Raw genomic sequence first — 20,882 nt, 5'->3', positions numbered from 1 at the left:
ATTCTTTTTCCTCCAAACACGACAAGTTGTGTTTCTACCAAACAGTTCCAGTTTTGTTTCATCAGACCATAGGACATTCTCCCAAAACTCCTCTGGATCATCCAAATGCTCTCTAGCAAACTTCAGACGGGCCCGGACATGTACTGGCTTAATCAGTGGGACACATCTGGCACTGCAGGATCTGAGTCCATGGTGGCGTAGTGTGTTACTTATGGTAGGCCTTGTTACATTGGTCCCAGCTCTCTGCAGTTCATTCACTAGGTCCCCCTGCGTGGTTCTGGGATTTTTGCTCACCGTTCTTGTGATCATTCTGACCCCACGGGGTGGGATTTTGCGTGGAGCCCCAGATTGAGGGAGATTATCAGTGGTCTTGTATGTCTTCCATTTTCTAATTATTGCTCCCACTGTTGATTTCTTCACTCCAAGCTGGTTGGCTATTGCAGATTCAGTCTTCCCAGCCTGGTGCAGGGCTACAATTTTGTTTCTGGTGTCCTTTGACAGGTCTTTGGTCTTCACCATAGTGGAGTTTGGAGTCAGACTGTTTGAGGGTGTGCACAGGTGTCTTTTTATACTGATAACAAGTTTAAACAGGTGCCATTACTACAGGTAATGAGTGGAGTAAAGAGGAGACTCTTAAAGAAGAAGTTACAGGTCTGTGAGAGCCAGAAATCTTGATTGTTTGTTTCTGACCAAATACTTATTTTCCACCATAATATGCAAAAAAAATTATAAAAAAACAGACAATGTGATTTTCTGGATTTTTTTTTCTCAGTTTGTCTCCCATAGTTGAGGTCTACCTATGATGTAAATTACAGACGCCTCTCATCTTTTTAAGTGGTGGAACTTGCACTATTGCTGACTGACTAAATACTTTTTTGCCCCACTGTATAGTACGATGGGCCCCGCTGCCCCTTGTATATAGTATCATTGTCCACACTGCCCCTTTTTTATGGCCCCAGTTTTCACCACATATATAGTAGGATGGCTGAAGTTCCCCCTCCATATATACAGTATAATGGCCTCAGCCCCCATATATACAGCTTGATGGCCCCAGTTACCCCCATATATACAGTTTGATGGCCCCAGTTACCCCCATATATACAGTTTGATGGCCCCAGTGCCCATATATAGTATTACAGTAAGATGGCCCCAGTTCCCCCCATATATACAGTATGATGGTCCCAGTTGCCCCCATATATACAGTGTGATGGCCCCAGTCTCCCCCCATATATACAGCATGATGGCCCCACAGCCAGTTTATACTCGCCTCATCCTGATTCCCGACACCGCAGCCTCCGTCTTCTCTTCTGGCCTGTAGAGGGGTGCGAGACAATGACATCATTGTGCCCCCTGCAGGAGCATGCTGAGGTCTCACAAGCCGCGGTCTGCAACTTATGAGAATGATGCAAGTGGCCGGCCTTGCACAGCTTCTGGGGTAGCGGCCGGGGGGGGAATTTGCTGCCTGCCCCTGCTATCCAGTGCCTTGCAAAAGTATTCAACTCCCTGGAACTTTTCAACCTTTTCCCAGATATCATGCTTCAAACATAAAGATACAAAATGTAAATTTTGGGTGAAGAATCAACAAGTGGACCACAATTGTGAAGTTGAACGACATTTATTGGTTATTTTAAATTTTTGTGGAAAATCAAAAACTGAAAAGTGGGGCGTGCAATATTATTCGGCCCCTTTAACTTAATACTTTGTTGCGCCACCTTTTGCTGCGATTACAGCTGCAAGTCGCTTGGGGTATGTCTCTATCAGTTTTGTACATCGAGAGAGTGAAATTCTTGCCCATTCTTCCTTGGCAAACAGCTTGAGCTCAGTGAGGTTTGATGGAGATCGTTTTCAGCTCTTTCCACAGATTCTTGATTGGATTGAGCTCTGGACTTTGACTTGGCCATTCTAACACCTGGATACATTTATTTGTGAACCATTCCATTGTAGATTTTGCTTTATGTTTGGGATCATTGTCTTGTTGGAAGACAAATCTCCGTCCCAGTCTCAGCTCTTTTGCAGACTCCAACAGGTTTTCTTCAAGAATAGTCCTGTATTTGGCTCCATCCATCTTCCCATCAATTTTAAAGGGAACCTGTCACCCTAATTTGGCGGGACCGGTTTTCGGTCATATAGGCGGAGTTTTCGGGTGTTTGATTCACCCTTTCCTTACCCACCAGCTGCATGCTGGCTGCAATATTGGATTGAAGTTAATTCTCTGTCCTCCATAGTACACGCCTGCGCAAGGCAAAATTGCCTTGCGCAGGCGTGTACTACGGAGGACATACAATGAACTTCAATCCAATATTACGGCCAGCATGCAGCCGGCGGGTAAGGAAAGGGTGAATCAAACACCCGAAAACTCCGCCTATATGACCGAAACCCGATCCCGCCAAATTCGGGTGACAGGTTCCCTTTAACCATCTTCCCTGTCCCTGCTCAAGAAAAGCATGCCCAAACCATGATGCTGCCACCACCATGTTTGACAGTGGGGATGGTGTGTTCAGGGTGATGAGCTGTGTTGCCTTTACGTCAAACATATCGTTTGGCATTCTTGCCAAAAAGTTCGATTTTGGTTTCATCTGACCAGAGCACCTTCTTCCATATGTTTGGTGTGTCTCCCAGGGGGCTTGTTGCAAACTTTAAACAACACTTTTTATGGCTTTCTTCTTGCCACTCTTCCATAAAGGCCAGATTTGTGCATTGTACGACTGATTGTTGTCCTATGGACAGACTGTCCCACCTCAGCTGTAGATCTCTGCCGTTCATGCAGAGTGATCAAGGGCCTCTTGGCTGCATCTCTGATCAGTCTTCTCCTTGTTTGAGATGAAAGTTTAGAGGGACGGCCGGGTCTTGGTAGATTTGCAGTGGTATGATACTCCTTCCATTTCAATATGATCGCTTCCACAGTGCTCCTTGGGATGCTTAAAGTTTTGGAAATAATTTTGTATCCAAATCCGGCTTTAAACTTCTCCACAACAGTATCACGGACCTGCCTGTTGTGTTCCTTGGTCTTCATGATGCTCTCTGTGCTTCACACAGAACCCTGAGTCTATCACAGAGCAGGTGCATTTATACGGAGACTTGATTACACACAGGTGGATTATATTTATCATCATTAGGCATTTAGGACAACATTGGATCATTCAGAGATCCACAATGAACTTCTGGAGTGAGTTTGCTGCACTGAAAGTAAAGGGGCCGAATAATATTGCACGCCCCACTGATCCAGGGAACTAGTCTGATTGCCGTATGTGGAGTCGGGAAGGAATTTTTTTCCCCAAGGTGGAGCTTACTCTTTGCCACATGTTTTTTTTTTTGCCTTCCTCTGGATCAACATGTTAGGGCATGTTAGGTTAGGTTATGGGTTGAACTAGATGGACTTATAGTCTTCCTTCAACCTTAATAACTATGTAACTTTTCAGTTTTTAATTTTCCACAAAAATTTAAAATAACCAATAAATTTCATTCAACTTCACAATTGTGTTCCACTTGTTGATTCTTCACCAAAAATTTACATTTGGTATCTTTATGTTTGAAGCATATGTGGGAAAAGGTTGAAAAGTTCCAGGGGGCTGAATACTTTCGCAAGGCACTGTACCTACAAACTTTTGAAGATCAGAATGAGGGACAAATTATGTGGTGCGCTTAGCGCGCCATGACACATTTTGGCCACACCCCCATCCACACCCATTTCTTTATCCCCTGGCAGGAAGAGATGTCAGAGGGACAGTGACAGTGAGTGAAATTAAGCAGACGTCCGAGACTGCAGGGCATAGACCAAAATCCAGTACTATCCTCTGTATCCAGGACAGTTGGGACTAGAGATGAACGGATCGATTCACAGGACTGCGGTCCAGATCAGGGCTGCCTGGAGGCTGGTAGGGAGACTGTGAATCTCTCTTACCTTCTGACGTCCCCAGAGCGGCTTTATTAGCCAGGGCATGAGTGACGTCATTTGTACATCCTGCTCATCTCTAGTTGGGACCCGTGGAATATTTTTTGTTCATTCATTCAAGTCGGAGCTGCCAGAACTTTACCATCTTTTATGTAGCTTCATTATATGACATGGTTTTGTTTAGTTTATTTTTTGTGTCTGTAAAGCCGTGTTCACATGTAGCATAAATACTGTGTTTTTTGTTTTCTGTAGGATGTGCACTACACTACACAATAGCAATCTTTAATTACTGCTGCATTTTTTTTCCCGGCCTTTTTCCCTCATTTGATACATTTCTGATGAAGCTGGGTTTCTAGTGTGTGTGTGTTCTGTACTATAAAAAAAAGTATATATATATATATACCAAGCAGAAAAAGAAGGCAGCACTCCAACAACAAATGAAGGTGAAAAAAGGCTGTGAAGTTTATTTCAGACCCACATCTCGCGACGTTTCGGCTCGCACTGAGCCTTTCTCAAGCAATGGGTGGTAACAAGTTGTGTCCTTATATACAAATAATCCTCAATCATTTACATAATACATAGCCATACATGTGTTTACAGTTATTATGATCCATATACATTATACTTTAACAGTGCTCCATGTGTTGCCCTAATATATAAAGTGCATAGTGCTAAGGTGCTTTTAATTTCTCTCCTTTCCACATGCCCACGAGTATTGCTGCTTTTAAAGTTATTCATATCTTATTGTTTAATGTACATAAAATGGTTCATGACCTCACATATTAATAATGCATAGCGCTTACCCTGCCGAATAGATGGAGTCACATGGAGGACTAACATACCGCTGATTTTCGGCGTTCTCTAAAGCTTACTGCGCATGTCAAAACCTCCCATTCCCACGTGTTGGGACGCTAGCCAGTGAGATGACAGACGCTCCTTCATTTCACCCGCGCCTGCGCACAAGAACTATGTCTGCCCCGCACTTCCATCTTAGTTGTGGCAGCGCCGAGCTAATATATTCTACAGAAGAGCTCTCTCAATTAGTGTTCCTTCATGCTTTCGCAGTTCATCTATCTTAGATATCAATAGGGCCACTATAACATTCCACCTTTGGCTAGCAGGACGGCACCTTATTCAGGCTGTCTCCCGCTGCCCATGGGCCTCTACCTTGACCTATGACCTTCTCAGACCACATAATCTCCGTAAGAGGACCCATATCAGTGTGCCATTCTTATGCCCAGTATCTAACAAGAGCAGAGATACTTTCAGTATTAAATTGTTATATGCGATGTTAGATGCCAAATTGTATATTTATTGATCATATAAAGACAATCTCGACTGGCCAGCACACCAACATCAGGAAAATATAAGAGGAATATTTATAAACTAGAACAAATAAAGAAAATAAAATATATTAATAATTATATCCTCCTCCGTGAACATCCAATCCATTAGCAGCAGGGCAAGAACCTTTTCGCTGGGAGCGGAGATATATCTAAAAAAATACAAACATAACATTTGTTAAAATTGGAGCAGTAGAACAGTTTTCATTCTGCATGTTCCATATAACCGGAATGTATATACACCCAATTCATATAAACATATCCCATTAGGGTAGCACCATTGATGGATGGATTTTAAATTCTACATTTAGACCTTTAGGTTTTAGTGTATTTAACTCGTAAATCCAACGAAGTTCTAATTTTTTTAGGAGACATATTCTGTCTCCCCCTCTTCTTTGGGCTGGAACTCTATCTATGATTCTAAATTTTAGATCTTTTTCCGTATGTTTAAGCTCTACGAAATGTTTCGAGACTGGTAGGTCTTGTCTTTTTTTCCTTATTGAGAAGCGATGGTTATTCATGCGGGTTTTAAACTCGCATGTTGTTTCCCCAATATACCATAATTTGCAGGGGCATTCTAATAAATATATAACATGGTCAGAGTTACATGTAAGATATTCCCGAATTGTATATTGTTTATTTGTAACCGGGTGATCAAAAGTAGATCCCTTCATCACGTTTTTACAATTTACACATGATAAACATGGGAAACACCCATGCTGTTTGTTACCTGGATACACATGATGAGAGCATTATACTGCCTCTGTACAAATCCCTAGTTAGACCGCACATGGAGTACTGTGTCCAGTTTTGGGCACCGGTGCTCAGGAAGGATATAATGGAACTAGAGAGAGTACAAAGGAGGGCAACAAAATTAATAAAGGGGATGGGAGAACTACAATACCCAGATAGATTAGCGAAATTAGGATTATTTAGTCTAGAAAAAAGACGACTGAGGGGCGATCTAATAACCATGTATAAGTATATAAGGGGACAATACAAATATCTCGCTGAGGATCTGTTTATACCAAGGAAGGTGACGGGCACAAGGGGGCATTCTTTGCGTCTGGAGGAGAGAAGGTTTTTCCACCAACATAGAAGAGGATTCTTTACTGTTAGGGCAGTGAGAATCTGGAATTGCTTGCCTGAGGAGGTGGTGATGGCGAACTCAGTCGAGGGGTTCAAGAGAGGCCTGGATGTCTTCCTGGAGCAGAACAATATTGTATCATACAATTATTATGTTCTGTAGAAGGACGTAGATCTGGGTATTTATTATGATGGAATATAGGCTGAACTGGATGGACAAATGTCTTTTTTCGGCCTTACTAACTATGTTACTATGTTACTATGTTACCTGTAATTGTGGTTTGGCCAGTATTTTTAAGGGAACCAATATCTGATTTTATCATATAATCTCCAAGATTTTTACTTCTATGGTATGAGAAGAGTGGAGGTTCCCTAAACTCTTTAATATTGGGTAGGCATTTGCCCAACATACCCCAATGTTTCCTAATCACCTCCGAAATAGGTCCACTCTCTTCCGTATACGTCATTACACATGGGATTCTATTTAACGTTTTTTTTCTCTGTATTTTTCTTAATTAATTCACTTCTATTTCTATTGAGTATCCCATGCTTAACTCCATTAAGTAATTTCTTCGGATACCCTCTTTTCAAGAACTTTTGTGCCAAATTTTCTATTACCCCCTCGATCTCATTTTCTTCTTTTACTATTCTGTGTACCCTCAGCATTTGGCTGAGGGGTATTGACCTAATCATACTACTGGGATGTTGACTATTGAACATTAGAAGGTTATTTTTATCTGTTTCTTTGACAAATAAGGTTGTGGTAAGTTCCCCGTTCTCCTGTCTTATCAAGACATCTAGGAACTGTATTCTTGTCCTTGAAGATATTAGCGTGAATTTAATAGTTCTATCTACCGTATTTAGATACTCATGGAAATACGTAAACTCTATTTCTGTCCCTGTCCATAGGAGGAAGATGTCCTCTATGTATCTCCACCACACCAGCACATGCTGGAAGTGGTGGGACACATAGACGAGATCCTCCTCCAGGACACTCATTACAAGATTTGCATAAGCGGGGGCCATACTGGCCCCCATTGCTGTACCGCGTTGTTGCGAATAGAACGTATCCCCAAAAAGAAAGTAGCTCCGCCCCAAAATAATTCCCAATAATTTCAGTACAAATTGTTTCCCTTCCATAGACACTTCTATTGTATTTAACTTCTTTTCTACTGCTTTTAATCCAGTTTGGTGTTCAATTGATGTATAGAGTGAGATGACATCAAAAGACGCCAAAATTATCTCTCCCTCTAATTTTATGTCTTCTAATTTTTTAAAAAAATCTGTTGTGTCTTGGATATATGATCTGCTTTTTCTGGCAATTGGGTTGAGGATCTTGTCTAGGAATGTTCCCATCCTACTAAACACTGAGTCCACCCCCGACACTATAGGTCGTCCAGGAGGGTCCTTCAGTGCTTTGTGGATTTTAGGGGTCGTATATATTACAGGTGTTCTTGGGAATTCTATATATAGATAGTCCATAAGCTCTTGATCTATTACATTCTTTTTTACTGCTTCTTCTAGACACTTTTTAATTTCAGCCATAATAGTAAATTTAGGGTCACACTCCAATTTATGATACACCGTACCATCTCTAAGTTGGCCCTCAATCTCTGCAATATATTTATGCCTGTCCATGATGACGACAGCACCCCCCTTATCTGCGGGTTTAATGATGATGTCGTCATCATGGACAAGCTCCTTCAATGCCTTAGTTTCCTCCACCGTAATGTTCGGATGTTTGAAATTTTTAATAGCCCCATTCCTCAATTCCTCTATCTCCCCTCTTACCACCTTTTCAAAGGCATTGATAACTGCAGAATTTACTGGCGGTATAAACTCACTGCATTTTCTAAGCCCCATAGATTTTGAATTGAACTCACTATTTTCTACGGTATTCATTATATTTTTATCTTGAAACCACTCTTTCAATTTTATAGATCTAAAAAATCTCTCCAAGTCCATTTGCACATTAAACCAGTTAGTATGTGAGCAGGGAGAAAATGATAGTCCTTTACTGAGGATAGAGATCTGTGCCGGAGTAAGTACCTTTTCTGAGATGTTTACTACGAGGTCTGATCTCGTTTCTTGTTGGCCGCCTGTCTCTGTGGTTGAAGTCTGTTTTTCTCCGTTTTTTTTCTGTTCCCGGTGGTGCCGCTTGCCTCCTCTCCTCTTGTGTTTGATGGTCCTTCTGTTATTTTCTCCTGGTCTATAAGAAAAATCACCATTAAAGACATGTCCCACATTTTTATCATTATATCGGTTTCTTCCATGTCCACCTTTTTTCTTCCACATGGGTTTGTTACCCTCTCTCTGCCATGAATAAATATGTCCCGCTTCATAGTCCTCCAGATCTCTATTCCATTTTTTTCTCTTTACCTCTTCCAATTCATTACGTAATTTTACACTTTCTTTGTCAACCTTTTCTTTAAAAATATTCCATTCTTCTATCGTTATTAATGCCTTAATTTTTTGTTCCACTCCTTCAGTATTTAGTTGCAATTTCTTATTTTCTTCTTGCAAATATTCCATATTCAGCAAAATAGTGTCCATGGCATATGTATTTTTAAATGTTATGTTTGTATTTTTTTAGATATATCTCCGCTCCCAGCGAAAAGGTTCTTGCCCTGCTGCTAGATTGGATGTTCACGGAGGAGGATATAATTATTAATATATTTTATTTTCTTTATTTGTTCTAGTTTATAAATATTCCTCTTATATTTTCCTGATGTTGGTGTGCTGGCCAGTCGAGATTGTCGTTATATGATCAATAAATATACAATTTGGCATCTAACATCGCATATAACAATTTAATACTGAAAGTATCTCTGTTCTTGTTAGATGCTGGGCATAAGAATGGCACACTGATATGGGTCCTCTTACGGAGATTATGTGGTCTGAGAAGGTCATAGGTCAAGGTAGAGGCCCATGGGCAGCGGGAGACAGCCTGAATAAGGTGCCCTCCTGCTAGCCAAAGGTGGAATGTTATAGTGGCCCTATTGATATCTAAGATAGATTAACTGCGAAAGCATGAAGGAATACTAATTGAGAGAGCTCTTTTGTAGAATATATTAGCTCGGCGCTGCCACAACTAAGATGGAAGTGCGGGGCAGACATAGTTCTTGTGCGCAGGCGCGGGTGAAATGAAGGAGCGTCTGTCATCTCACTGGCTAGCGTCCCAACACGTGGGAATGGGAGGTTTTGACATGCGCAGTAAGCTTTAGAGAACGCCGAAAATCAGCGGTATGTTAGTCCTCCATGTGACTCCATCTATTCGGCAGGGTAAGCGCTATGCATTATTAATATGTGAGGTCATGAACCATTTTATGTACATTAAACAATAAGATATGAATAACTTTAAAAGCAGCAATACTCGTGGGCATGTGGAAAGGAGAGAAATTAAAAGCACCTTAGCACTATGCACTTTATATATTAGGGCAACACATGGAGCACTGTTAAAGTATAATGTATATGGATCATAATAACTGTAAACACATGTATGGCTATGTATTATGTAAATGATTGAGGATTATTTGTATATAAGGACACAACTTGTTACCACCCATTGCTTGAGAAAGGCTCAGTGCGAGCCGAAACGTCGCGAGATGTGGGTCTGAAATAAACTTCACAGCCTTTTTTCACCTTCATTTGTTGTTGGAGTGCTGCCTTCTTTTTCTGCTTGGCATATTACGTGGTTGGACATGTGGATGGTCCTATCCAGGAGGCTTGGCACCCACCGGTGAGCATTGTGCTGCTCTCGTTTTTTCTTGTATATATATATATATATATATATATATATATATATATATATATATATATATATATACAGTGGGGCAAAAAAGTATTTAGTCAGTCAGCAATAGTGCAAGTTCCACCACTTAAAAAGATGAGAGGCGTCTGTAATTTACATCATAGGTAGACCTCAACTATGGGAGACAAACTGAGAAAAAAAAATCCAGAAAATCACATTGTCTGTTTTTTTATCATTTTTTTTGCATATTATGGTGGAAAATAAGTATTTGGTCAGAAACAAACAATCAAGATTTCTGGCTCTCACAGACCTGTAACTTCTTCTTTAAGAGTCTCCTCTTTCCTCCACTCATTGCCTGTAGTAATGGCACCTGTTTAAACTTGTTATCAGTATAAAAAGACACCTGTGCACACCCTCAAACAGTCTGACTCCAAACTCCACTATGGTGAAGACCAAAGAGCTGTCAAAGGACACCAGAAACAAAATTGTAGCCCTGCACCAGGCTGGGAAGACTGAATCTGCAATAGCCAACCAGCTTGGAGTGAAGAAATCAACAGTGGGAGCAATAATTAGAAAATGGAAGACATACAAGACCACTGATAATCTCCCTCAATCTGGGGCTCCACGCAAAATCCCACCCCGTGGGGTCAGAATGATCACAAGAACGGTGAGCAAAAATCCCAGAACCACGCGGGGGGACCTAGTGAATGAACTGCAGAGAGCTGGGACCAATGTAACAAGGCCTACCATAAGTAACACACTACGCCACCATGGACTCAGATCCTGCAGTGCCAGACGTGTCCCACTGCTTAAGCCAGTACATGTCCGGGCCCGTCTGAAGTTTGCTAGAGAGCATTTGGATGATCCAGAGGAGTTTTGGGAGAATGTCCTATGGTCTGATGAAACCAAACTGGAACTGTTTGGTAGAAACACAACTTGTCGTGTTTGGAGGAAAAAGAATACTGAGTTGCATCCATCAAACACCATACCTACTGTAAAGCATGGTGGTGGAAACATCATGCTTTGGGGCTGTTTCTCTGCAAAGGGGCCAGGACGACTGATCCGGGTACATGAAAGAATGAATGGGGCCATGTATCGTGAGATTTTGAGTGCAAACCTCCTTCCATCAGCAAGGGCATTGAAGATGAAACGTGGCTGGGTCTTTCAACATGACAATGATCCAAAGCACACCGCCAGGGCAACGAAGGAGTGGCTTCGTAAGAAGCATTTCAAGGTCCTGGAGTGGCCTAGCCAGTCTCCAGATCTCAACCTTATAGAAAACCTTTGGAGGGAGTTGAAAGTCCGTGTTGCCAAGCGAAAAGCCAAAAACATCACTGCTCTAGAGGAGATCTGCATGGAGGAATGGGCCAACATACCAACAACAGTGTGTGGCAACCTTGTGAAGACCTACAGAAAACGTTTGACCTCTGTCATTGCCAACAAAGGATATATTACAAAGTATTGAGATGAAATTTTGTTTCTGACCAAATACTTATTTTCCACCATAATATGCAAATAAAATGTTAAAAAAACAGACAATGTGATTTTCTGGATTTTTTTTTCTCAGTTTGTCTCCCATAGTTGAGGTCTACCTATGATGTAAATTACAGACGCCTCTCATCTTTTTAAGTGGTGGAACTTGCACTATTGCTGACTGACTAAATACTTTTTTGCCCCACTGTATATATTGATTCTGCACTTATAAAAAGTAACCGCAGTGTTTTACTTTTTTTTTTCCAGGCTCTACATAGTAGACAAGAGAGAAAAAAAGCAAAAAAGCACCAAGACGCACAATTCATCAGCGTCTTTAGACCACAGGGGTTGCAATTTTCATTAAACTAAATCCTTTTTGCTTGGACAGTTAAACACAGCAAAATTTCAGTGCAAATAAAAATGTTGAAATAACGCTGCATTTACACTACATGTGAACATGGTCTAAATGTCTAAGCAAAGTGGATGTGATTCCATGAAATCTCCGCCCTCGGTGTGTCTAGAGACGCTGCTGAACTCTATGGTTTTGGTGCATTTTTTCTTTATAGGCTTCTTATGCAAAAAAAAAGTTAAAAAAACAAAACAAAACGTATATTATAACCGCCATACAATAAAAGAAAAAAGAATGGATCTACCTGTGGCCAAACATTTTTGTATGCTTGATCATAGCACCTTGGATCTGAAATTACTTGTATTGAAAGGCAGCTTCAAATCTCAGGGAGACAGGAGAATCTGGGAGTAAGTATAAACTTATGACGACCTTTGACACACTTAGTGCAGGAATGAATGTGTTGCATGGATTTATGTCTTTTTACATCAATTAAAGAATTTGCACTTCAGACTATGTGGGGTCATCATCACAGAACCAGACCCCAATCAGAGGATAACAAAACATTCACGCCTAATCTAGGAACTTTCCAATATTTATGGACACAACTGTTTATCACTTATCACTCTCCCACGATGACAGTTCTGTGCTGTCTTGTGTATAAATATGTGATTCTTTAGAATTTCTTATAGTCTTTGCCTGATGAAGAGACCTGAGTAGTCTCGAAAGCTTGCAATTTGTTACCATCTTTTCAGTTAGCCATTAAAAGGTATCAACCACTGAGGACTCTCAATTCTAAATATTTTTCTATCTACTGGCTAACACGGTACCACGATATATATATCTTTCCTGTATTTATAAGTAGAGCACCACGGTGTCCACGAGTCCTGCAATTCAAGGGTCCTTTATTTTGTGGCTGTGCCAAGCTTTTACTTTTCTACATAGCACAGATTACTCATAGTTTTAGGTCCTACATAAATGAACATAGCAGACATAAACTTTTCCATACGAGGAATGTGATATAAAAAATGCGGAGTTATACCACATGCCCCCCAAAAAAACATAATGAAAACAGATTTCTGACCGTACAAAAGAAAATGCAAATAATGGATCATCGGTGTCAAAGCATGTCACAGACCAGCATAAGGAAGAACACAAGTCAGAGAGATTGGGATTAAAAAAGTTAAAGTACCGGTAAACTTTTTTTAAAAATATATTTTAAGCCCTTTAATTCTGAGCAGATCGGTGGGGGACCACCAGGTAATGAGATCCTCAAGAAACCCTCAAAAAATTATATTAATTCTACCAAAGATTACTTTTTAATATTAGCAACAAAGGAGGAAATAGAAAATGACGGTTGCTGATCCGGCTGCATCCTGGATCTTCACATCAGAGACCAGAGCGTCCTGGGGATTAAACATCGGCATTGTCTCATATATTGGCATTGATGGATTACGGTTTTAGCATAACGGTTACTATGACTTGATCCAGAACTGTCCTCTGTGCCCGGTGTTTCCTGATCATTATCTCTTGTGTTCACATAAACAATGTATCATGTGTTCAGCAGTCCTGACAAACTCCATACATTGGGGAAATATTGAATGAGAAAACGTCCGGTGTGGTGTCAGGCTGAGATAATGAACATTTTAGGCTTGTTCGCACGCTGCGTTTTACAGTACCAGCAAACTGGAAGAGACTTCTGAAATCTGGTGAATTTTCCTTTTCATGATTTGAACAGTCAAACGGTTTGGGTTTTTTATATATCAAATCTGCAGATTGTCAATTCTTTCAGTGTTTTTTTCCAGGGAATTTCCACTTTCAAATTTATAGGAAAAACCACAAGTACGGTAAAAAAAATAAAAATAATTAGAAAATGCACATATTTTTTATGCAGCGTTTTTCCTGCCAACATTTTGTTTTTTTGCTGCAGAAGATCTACAAATCATGACATTGGTATTGGTCGATAGCTCGATAGGGCTCTCCCACCTTTAGCCCCAACCCCCCCCCCCCCCCCGATTTCCCACCAGATAAACTCCATCCCAAATAACGACAGGATTCTAAACTTTGATAATAATTGGCCACAGCGGCCTTTATTATAAACATACAAACATAACAGTAAAGTAACGTGGGGAGGGTCCTTGAAGCTCCAAACTGGTGGTAAAACATAATAGAGAGTGGACAGAAAACAGACCATAATTTACTCCCACCCATTACCACCCTGGCTCGGGAGCACCAAAGTACCCCGAAGGGTTACCAATGTCCACTTAAAACATGGGAATCCGGCCCACCGTTGCCAAGATCCCCCCGAACCACCAGACCCGAAACCAAACTTTACACCAACTGAAGAATCCGTGTTCCGACGGATCGCCCAGGCCAATTTAGCACCAACTCCAAGGACCCCTCCCACCACCTCAAGCCACTATGACCCAAAGCAACTAGCTCAGACAAAACCCACCAAACGAGAAAACAAAATACAGGGCAGCAGGGCGGGATCTCCTGCTTGCCTCCAGAGCGGGAACTGGCCAAACCCCAACCCCTCATTGCCCTATAAACCCCCTTAATGCATATTACCCCCCTCCCCTTAAACAAAACCCCACCCTCTACCCCTCTGCTCCATACCCCTGTCATGTCGGCCTGCACGTACGCTGTCTGGGGGGAGGGGATGGCTCGCTCCGGCCTGCTCTAGACGCATAGGAGGGGGATGGTGTCCGATTAACCTGCTTTTATTTACTTGGATATAGGCAAGGGTTTAATAAAGAGACCGGTGATCAGGAGTGCGGGACTTCGGGTATATATGATGTTTTGGAAGCAGAACCACCTTACTGCCGCACACCCAGGAGGAGCAACGCTGCAGACGTGGTGAGCGACATTGATTCTAGCAATCCGATAAGTCAATATTGCCATCCAAATGAAAACCTCTAGGCCAGCTGGATTATAGAACAAAAATCGGTGATGTGATTGCTGTAATATTATGTTACTATTTTTTTTAAGAGAAAGACCAATATAGGATAAACAAGGTCTGATTTGCTGTTAACCAAGCAAAATGACGAAACCTATAAAAATTAGCTGGCGGATTTATTATAATTCTACCATGTTTATATTAATTTTTCTGTATCCGATATCTGAAACCTGCCTACTATAGTGCTCACTGGACATAGCTGGGACGGTATTTATTTATACATTTTTTTTGTATTAGCTAAAGACCTGTAAGCTCTATCTCTAGTCCTATAATTAAGGCCTTTACTGTATGGGACATCAACTTTCCCTGCTCTGATCGCTGATCTGATACTTGGCAATACTTTTGCATTGCAGGGCATTAATCAGTGCATAGCAGGCAGGGAGGAGTTATGTCCGCTCCTGCGCTGATCAGGAGCTTACAGGCCACTTCCCTGGGTGACCCCGCAGCCATCTTTCGGCCCAGGGACACCATCGGCACAACATGATCGGAATTGCATTGTGCTGATGGGGGCAGAGAGGGAGCTCCCTCCCTCTGCGATGCCCATCGATGTCGGGAAGGGGCTAAAGAGTAGCTGTCAATTTAATTTTCATTTCATGAATTAATAGTACACATGGAAATAAGAAACTTTGTAATATCTTATCAGGGAAATCTGCTTCTTTCTCTGCCAGAACTGATAATTTGTTTTCAATATTCTCAATTCACAAGTAAAATCTGTATTCAGTGCAGACAGATTATTATATTACTGAGATAGGAGATGACAGTTGGTGCTGATAAGATTCCACGTAGAGGGGAGGGAGGAGCTAGAGGCTGAGCTCCTCCCTCCTTTTCCTTCTCCTAACCTTTACATATAATCTTATCAGCACCAACTGCCATCTCCTATTACATACATTTTTCTTTACCGAATAAAGATTTTACCTGTGATTTGAGAATTTTGAAAACAATTGATCAGTCCTGGAAGAAAAATCAGGTTTCTTTGATAAGATTTATTAGGGTATGTGCACACGATCCGGAATGGCTCAGTATTTGCTCAGGATTTGACGCAGGTGAAATCTGCATCTGAGGTCACTGGTTTTTGACACTTTTTTTCCACATGCGTTTTTAATGCGTTTTTTTCATTACATGCGTTTTTTGTCTCTTGAAGGAAAGCTAACTGAAAGTTGGCTTCTGGGAAGAAAAAAAAAGATTTTCTGTTTGCAGATATATTGGGGTACCTTCCCACGGTTAGTAAATGCTGCAGGTTGGACGCTGCGTACATCCGCAGCGTCCAACCTGCGGCGTCCAGCTGTTACAGCATAGTGGATGGGAATTCAAGAAGTCCCATTTCCACTATGAGTGCACCGATGCCCGCGGCTCACCCGCAAAAACGGACATACAGCGCATCTTTCCAGACCGCAGCATGTCAATTTATGTAGCGGAGACGCTCCATCTCTCCTGCGTAAAGTACCCATAGACTTTCATTAGATGCGATTATCAAAAGGTGGAACAAATTGTATAAAAAAATATAAGTCAAGCACAATAAATAAATTAGGATCATATATAAAAGAATTGTGCAATAAAGACAAATAGGATTATAAAATATTACATTTTTTATTGAAATAAATGATAATCATATAATAATAATAGCTGATATAATAGATGGAGCACATTTTATATAAAGTGTATAATGTTCAATCCTCAATAGGAGAGGAAAATATAGTAAGAATGACCTGAGATAAATAAAGAGCCAAAGAAAAATCAATTGTATACTAAAAATTAATATCAGAAAAAATACTAAAAATGTATACTGCATATATATATCTCAAAAAGAGTGTAAATCTCAATAAAGCACCTTAATAAAGACATAAACAAAAAGCTTTTACTGCTTTCTCATTAGCACTTTGCCTCTTTGTATGAACTTCAGCACTTTCTGTCAGCACTTTGTTTATATATCATTATATCATTAGCACCTTGTGCTCATTTACCTGTTATACCACTGTGGATATTGCACTTCAGCACTCAGTGTTTTTGCAGATTAATGCTGTGTTTATTTGTTTTTTTTTTAATATTCATCACTATATTGCGTACATATTTTTTATTATTTATATATTTTTTGTTTATGTCTTTATTAAGGTGCTTTATTGAGATTTGCACTCTTTTTGATATATATATATATATATATATATATATATCTTTAGTATAAATTTATAGTATTTTTTCTGATATTATTATTTTTTAGTATATAATTGATTTTTCTTTGGCTCCTTATTTATCTCAGGGCATTTTTACTATATTTTCCTCTCCTATTGAAGATTGGATATTACACACTTTTTATAAAACATGCTCCATTTATTACATCAGCTATTATTATCATTTATTTCAATAAATTTTGTTTTAATATGTTATATTCTTATTTGTCTTTATTGCACAATTCTTTCATTAGATGCGGTAAAACCGCATTATCTTCCTAGTTACATGCGTATTAAAGAAGTTGTCCAATACTATAACTTTTTTTTTTCTTCATAAATCTTGCTATTATGTGCCACTGAAAACATCCACTGTGTTTATTTTAGCAATATTACCTTTTATCATGCTGTAGCAGCACATCTTCAGTGCTGGATCCAGCTCCCATGGGGTTAATCGCCAACTTCCTTTCTTTTGAGTTATTGTGGTCTAATACTACAAGTCCCATGATGCTTTGCACTGCCACTAAGCCCGAACCTAGCACACCCACTCCAAAACACACCAAAACCTCTCCCTCCTCTCTCTTCAAAAAGATTTGTGATGTCATTTCTGTCCAACCTCCTCTTTTACATTTGTCCAACCCACACTCCATGACACACAGATAGATAGATAGATAGATAGATAGATACAGAGATATATCTATATATCTGTATCTATTTCCGTAGATATGTCCATATCCATGTTTCTAAACCCCTTCACCCCTGGAGCTTTTTTCGTTTATCGCTCCCCTTCTTTCCAGAGCCATAATTTTTCCATCAATATGGCCATGTGGGGGTTTATTTTTGCGGGACAAGTTCTACTTTTGAATTACATCATTGGTTTTACCATGTTGTGTAACAGAAAGTGTGAAAAAAATTCAAAGTGCGATGAAATTGCAAAAAAAGTGCAATCCCACACTTGTTTTTTGCTAGGCTTTTTTGCTAGGTTCACTAAATGCTAATGCAGCACCCCAGAGATCTGGTCGTTGCAGTATGACGCTCTGCCACTAAGGGGAGTGATGGTATGTCTGATGGCACTGAAGGAATTCTCCTGACCAGGTATCACCAACACACATTACACTTCACACTCCGGCCACTAGGGGGAGAAAAAGGCTTTATTTATTGGGCCACTCCTCACACTGGTAAAACTAGGGGTTGGGTAGAAAGTTAGTCAGAAGCTGACAGGGTTGGATTCAGGCAACATCCCGTGGCAGGGGGCGTTGCAGGGAGAAGACACAGGGGGGTCCCTGTCAGGCGTGGGAACCTGGCAGGTGCCTAGCGAACAGAGCAGAACGTTACGGAACTGCGCCTGCACACCCCGCGGCGGTATCCTAAGAAAGTGACATGAAAGGAAGGATATTGTGGAACAGTGACAAACGAGATCAAGCACAAAGGAGTACCAGTAGGAGTCGTGCCGTGAGACCGAGGCAACATCCTACTGAGGCGTGTAGCCGGTGGCCGGAGCACCGTGGGAGTAACTGACCCTAGGCCTTACTCCGAACTCCGCAGGACAGTTAATTATAGGTTGGCTGTCTACCTTAAATTTCCTACGAAGACATAGGGGGCAACGCATGGAGAGGGGTGTCTCTAGGGACCACCTCACATTTGAAGTCAGTTTGAGGGGTCTATATGGCTGAAAATACCCAAAAGTGACACCATTCTAAAAACTGCACCTATCAAGGTACTCAAAACCACATTCAAGAAGTTTATTAACCCTTCAGGTGCTTCACAGCAGCAGAAGCAACATGGAAGGAAAAAATTAACATTTAACTTTTTAGTCACAAAAATGATCTTTTAGCAACAATTTTTTTATTTTCCCAATGGTAAAAGGAGAAACTGAACCACGAAAGTTGTTGTCCATTTGTCCTGAGTACGCTGATACCTCATATGTGGGGGTAAACCACTGTTTGGGCGCACGGCAGGGCTTGGAAGGGAAGGAGCGCCATTTGACTTTTTGAATGAAAAATTGGCTCCACTCTTTAGCGGACACCATGTCACGTTTGGAGAGCCCCCGTGTGCCTAAAAATTGGAGCTCCCCCACAAGTGACCCCATTTTGGAAACTAGACGCCCCAAGGAACTTATCTAGATGCATAGTAAGCACTTTGAACCCCCAGGTGCTTCACAAATTGATCCGTAAAAATGAAAAAGTACTTTTTTTTCACAAAAAAATTCTTTTAGCCTCAATTTTTTCATTTTCACATGGGCAACAGGATAAAATGAATCCTAAAATTTGTTGGGCAATTTCTCCTGAGTACACCAATACCTCACATGTGGGGGTAAACCACTGTTTGGGCACATGGTAAGGCTCGGAAGGGAAGGAGCGCCATTTGACTTTTTGAATGAAAAATTATCTCCATCGTTAGTGGACACCATGTCGCGTTTGGAGAGCCCCTGTGTGCCTAAACATTGGTGCTCCCCCACAAGTGACCCCATTTTGGAAACTAGACCCCCCAAGGAACTTATATAGATGCCTAGTGAGCACTTTAAACCCTCAGGTGCTTCACAAATTGATCTGTAAAAATGAAAAAGTACTTTTTTTTTACAAAAAAATTATTTTCGCCTCAATTTTTTCATTTTCACACGGGCAATAGGATAAAATGGATCATAAAATTTGTTGGGCAATTTCTCCCGAGTACGCCGATACCTCATATGTGGGGGTAAACCACTGTTTGGGCACACGGCAGGGCTCGGAAGGGAAGGCGCGCCATTTGACTTTTTGAATGGAAAATTAGCTCCAATTGTTAGCGGACACCATGTCGCCTTTGGAGAGCCCCTGTGTGCCTAAACATTGGAGCTCCCCCACAAGTGACCCCATTTTGGAAACTAGACCCCCCAAGGAACTTATCTAGATGCATATTGAGCACTTTAAACCCCCAGGTGCTTCACAGAAGTTTATATTGCAGAGCCATGAAAATAAAAAATAATTTTTCTTTCCTCAAAAATGATTTTTTAGCCTGGAATTTCCTATTTTGCCAAGGGTAATAGGAGAAATTGGACCCCAAATGTTGTTGTCCAGTTTGTCCTGAGTACGCTGATACCCCATATGTGGGGGTAAACCACTGTTTGGGCGCACGGCAGGGCTCGGAAAGGAAGGCACGCCATTTGGCTTTTTAAATGGAAAATTAGCTCCAATCATTAGCGGACACCATGTCACGTTTGGAGAGCCCCTGTGTGCCTAAACATTGGAGATCCCCCAGAAATGACCCCATTTTGGAAACTAGACCCCCAAAGGAACTAATCTAGATGTGTGGTGAGGACTTTGAACCCCCAAGTGCTTCACAGAAGTTTATAACGCAGAGCCATGAAAATAAAAAAAAAAAAATTATTTTCTCAAAAATGATCTTTTAGCCTACAATTTTTTATTTTCCCAAGGGTAACAGGAGAAATTTGACCCCAATATTTGTTGTCCAGTTTCTCCTGAGTACGGTGATACCCCATATGTGGGGGTAAACTACTGTTTAGGCACATGCCGGGGCTCGGAATTGAAGTAGTGACGTTTTGAAATGCAGACTTTGATGGAATGCTCTGCGGGCGTCACGTTGCGTTTGCAGAGCCCCTGATGTGGCTAAACAGTAGAAACCCCCACAAGTGACCCTATTTTGGAAACTAGACCCTGAAAGGAACTTATCTAGATGTGTGGTGAGCACTTTGAACCCCCAAGTGCTTCATAGAAGTTTATAATGCAGAGCCGTGAAAATAATAAATACGTTTTCTTTCCTCAAAAATAATTATTTAGCCCAGAATTTTTTATTTTCCCAAGGGTTACAGGAGAAATTGGACCCCAAAAGTTGTTGTCCAGTTTCTCCTGAGTACACTGATACCCCATGTGTGGA

General features: G+C 40.9%; 1 protein-coding gene across 2 annotated transcripts in view; it reads left to right on the top strand.

The window, feature by feature from the left end:
* The window catches only part of TREH (trehalase), a 93,916-nt gene that overhangs the window by 3,989 nt on the left and 69,045 nt on the right, over positions 1-20,882 (top strand). Inside the window, exon 2 of one of the 2 annotated variants that reach the window (XM_069742143.1) lies at positions 14,633-14,750. The exons of the other annotated variant lie outside the window; for it this stretch is intronic. Within the exon in view, the coding sequence (XP_069598244.1) occupies positions 14,633-14,750 (118 nt within the window). The remainder of the gene's footprint in view (positions 1-14,632; positions 14,751-20,882) is intronic. 2 annotated transcript variants of the gene reach the window in all.

The sequence above is a fragment of the Ranitomeya imitator genome, chromosome 10 (genome assembly GCF_032444005.1).
Source record: "Ranitomeya imitator isolate aRanImi1 chromosome 10, aRanImi1.pri, whole genome shotgun sequence".
Classification (NCBI taxonomy): Eukaryota; Metazoa; Chordata; class Amphibia; order Anura; family Dendrobatidae; genus Ranitomeya; species Ranitomeya imitator.
This window is presented reverse-complemented; position numbering and strand designations above follow the sequence as displayed.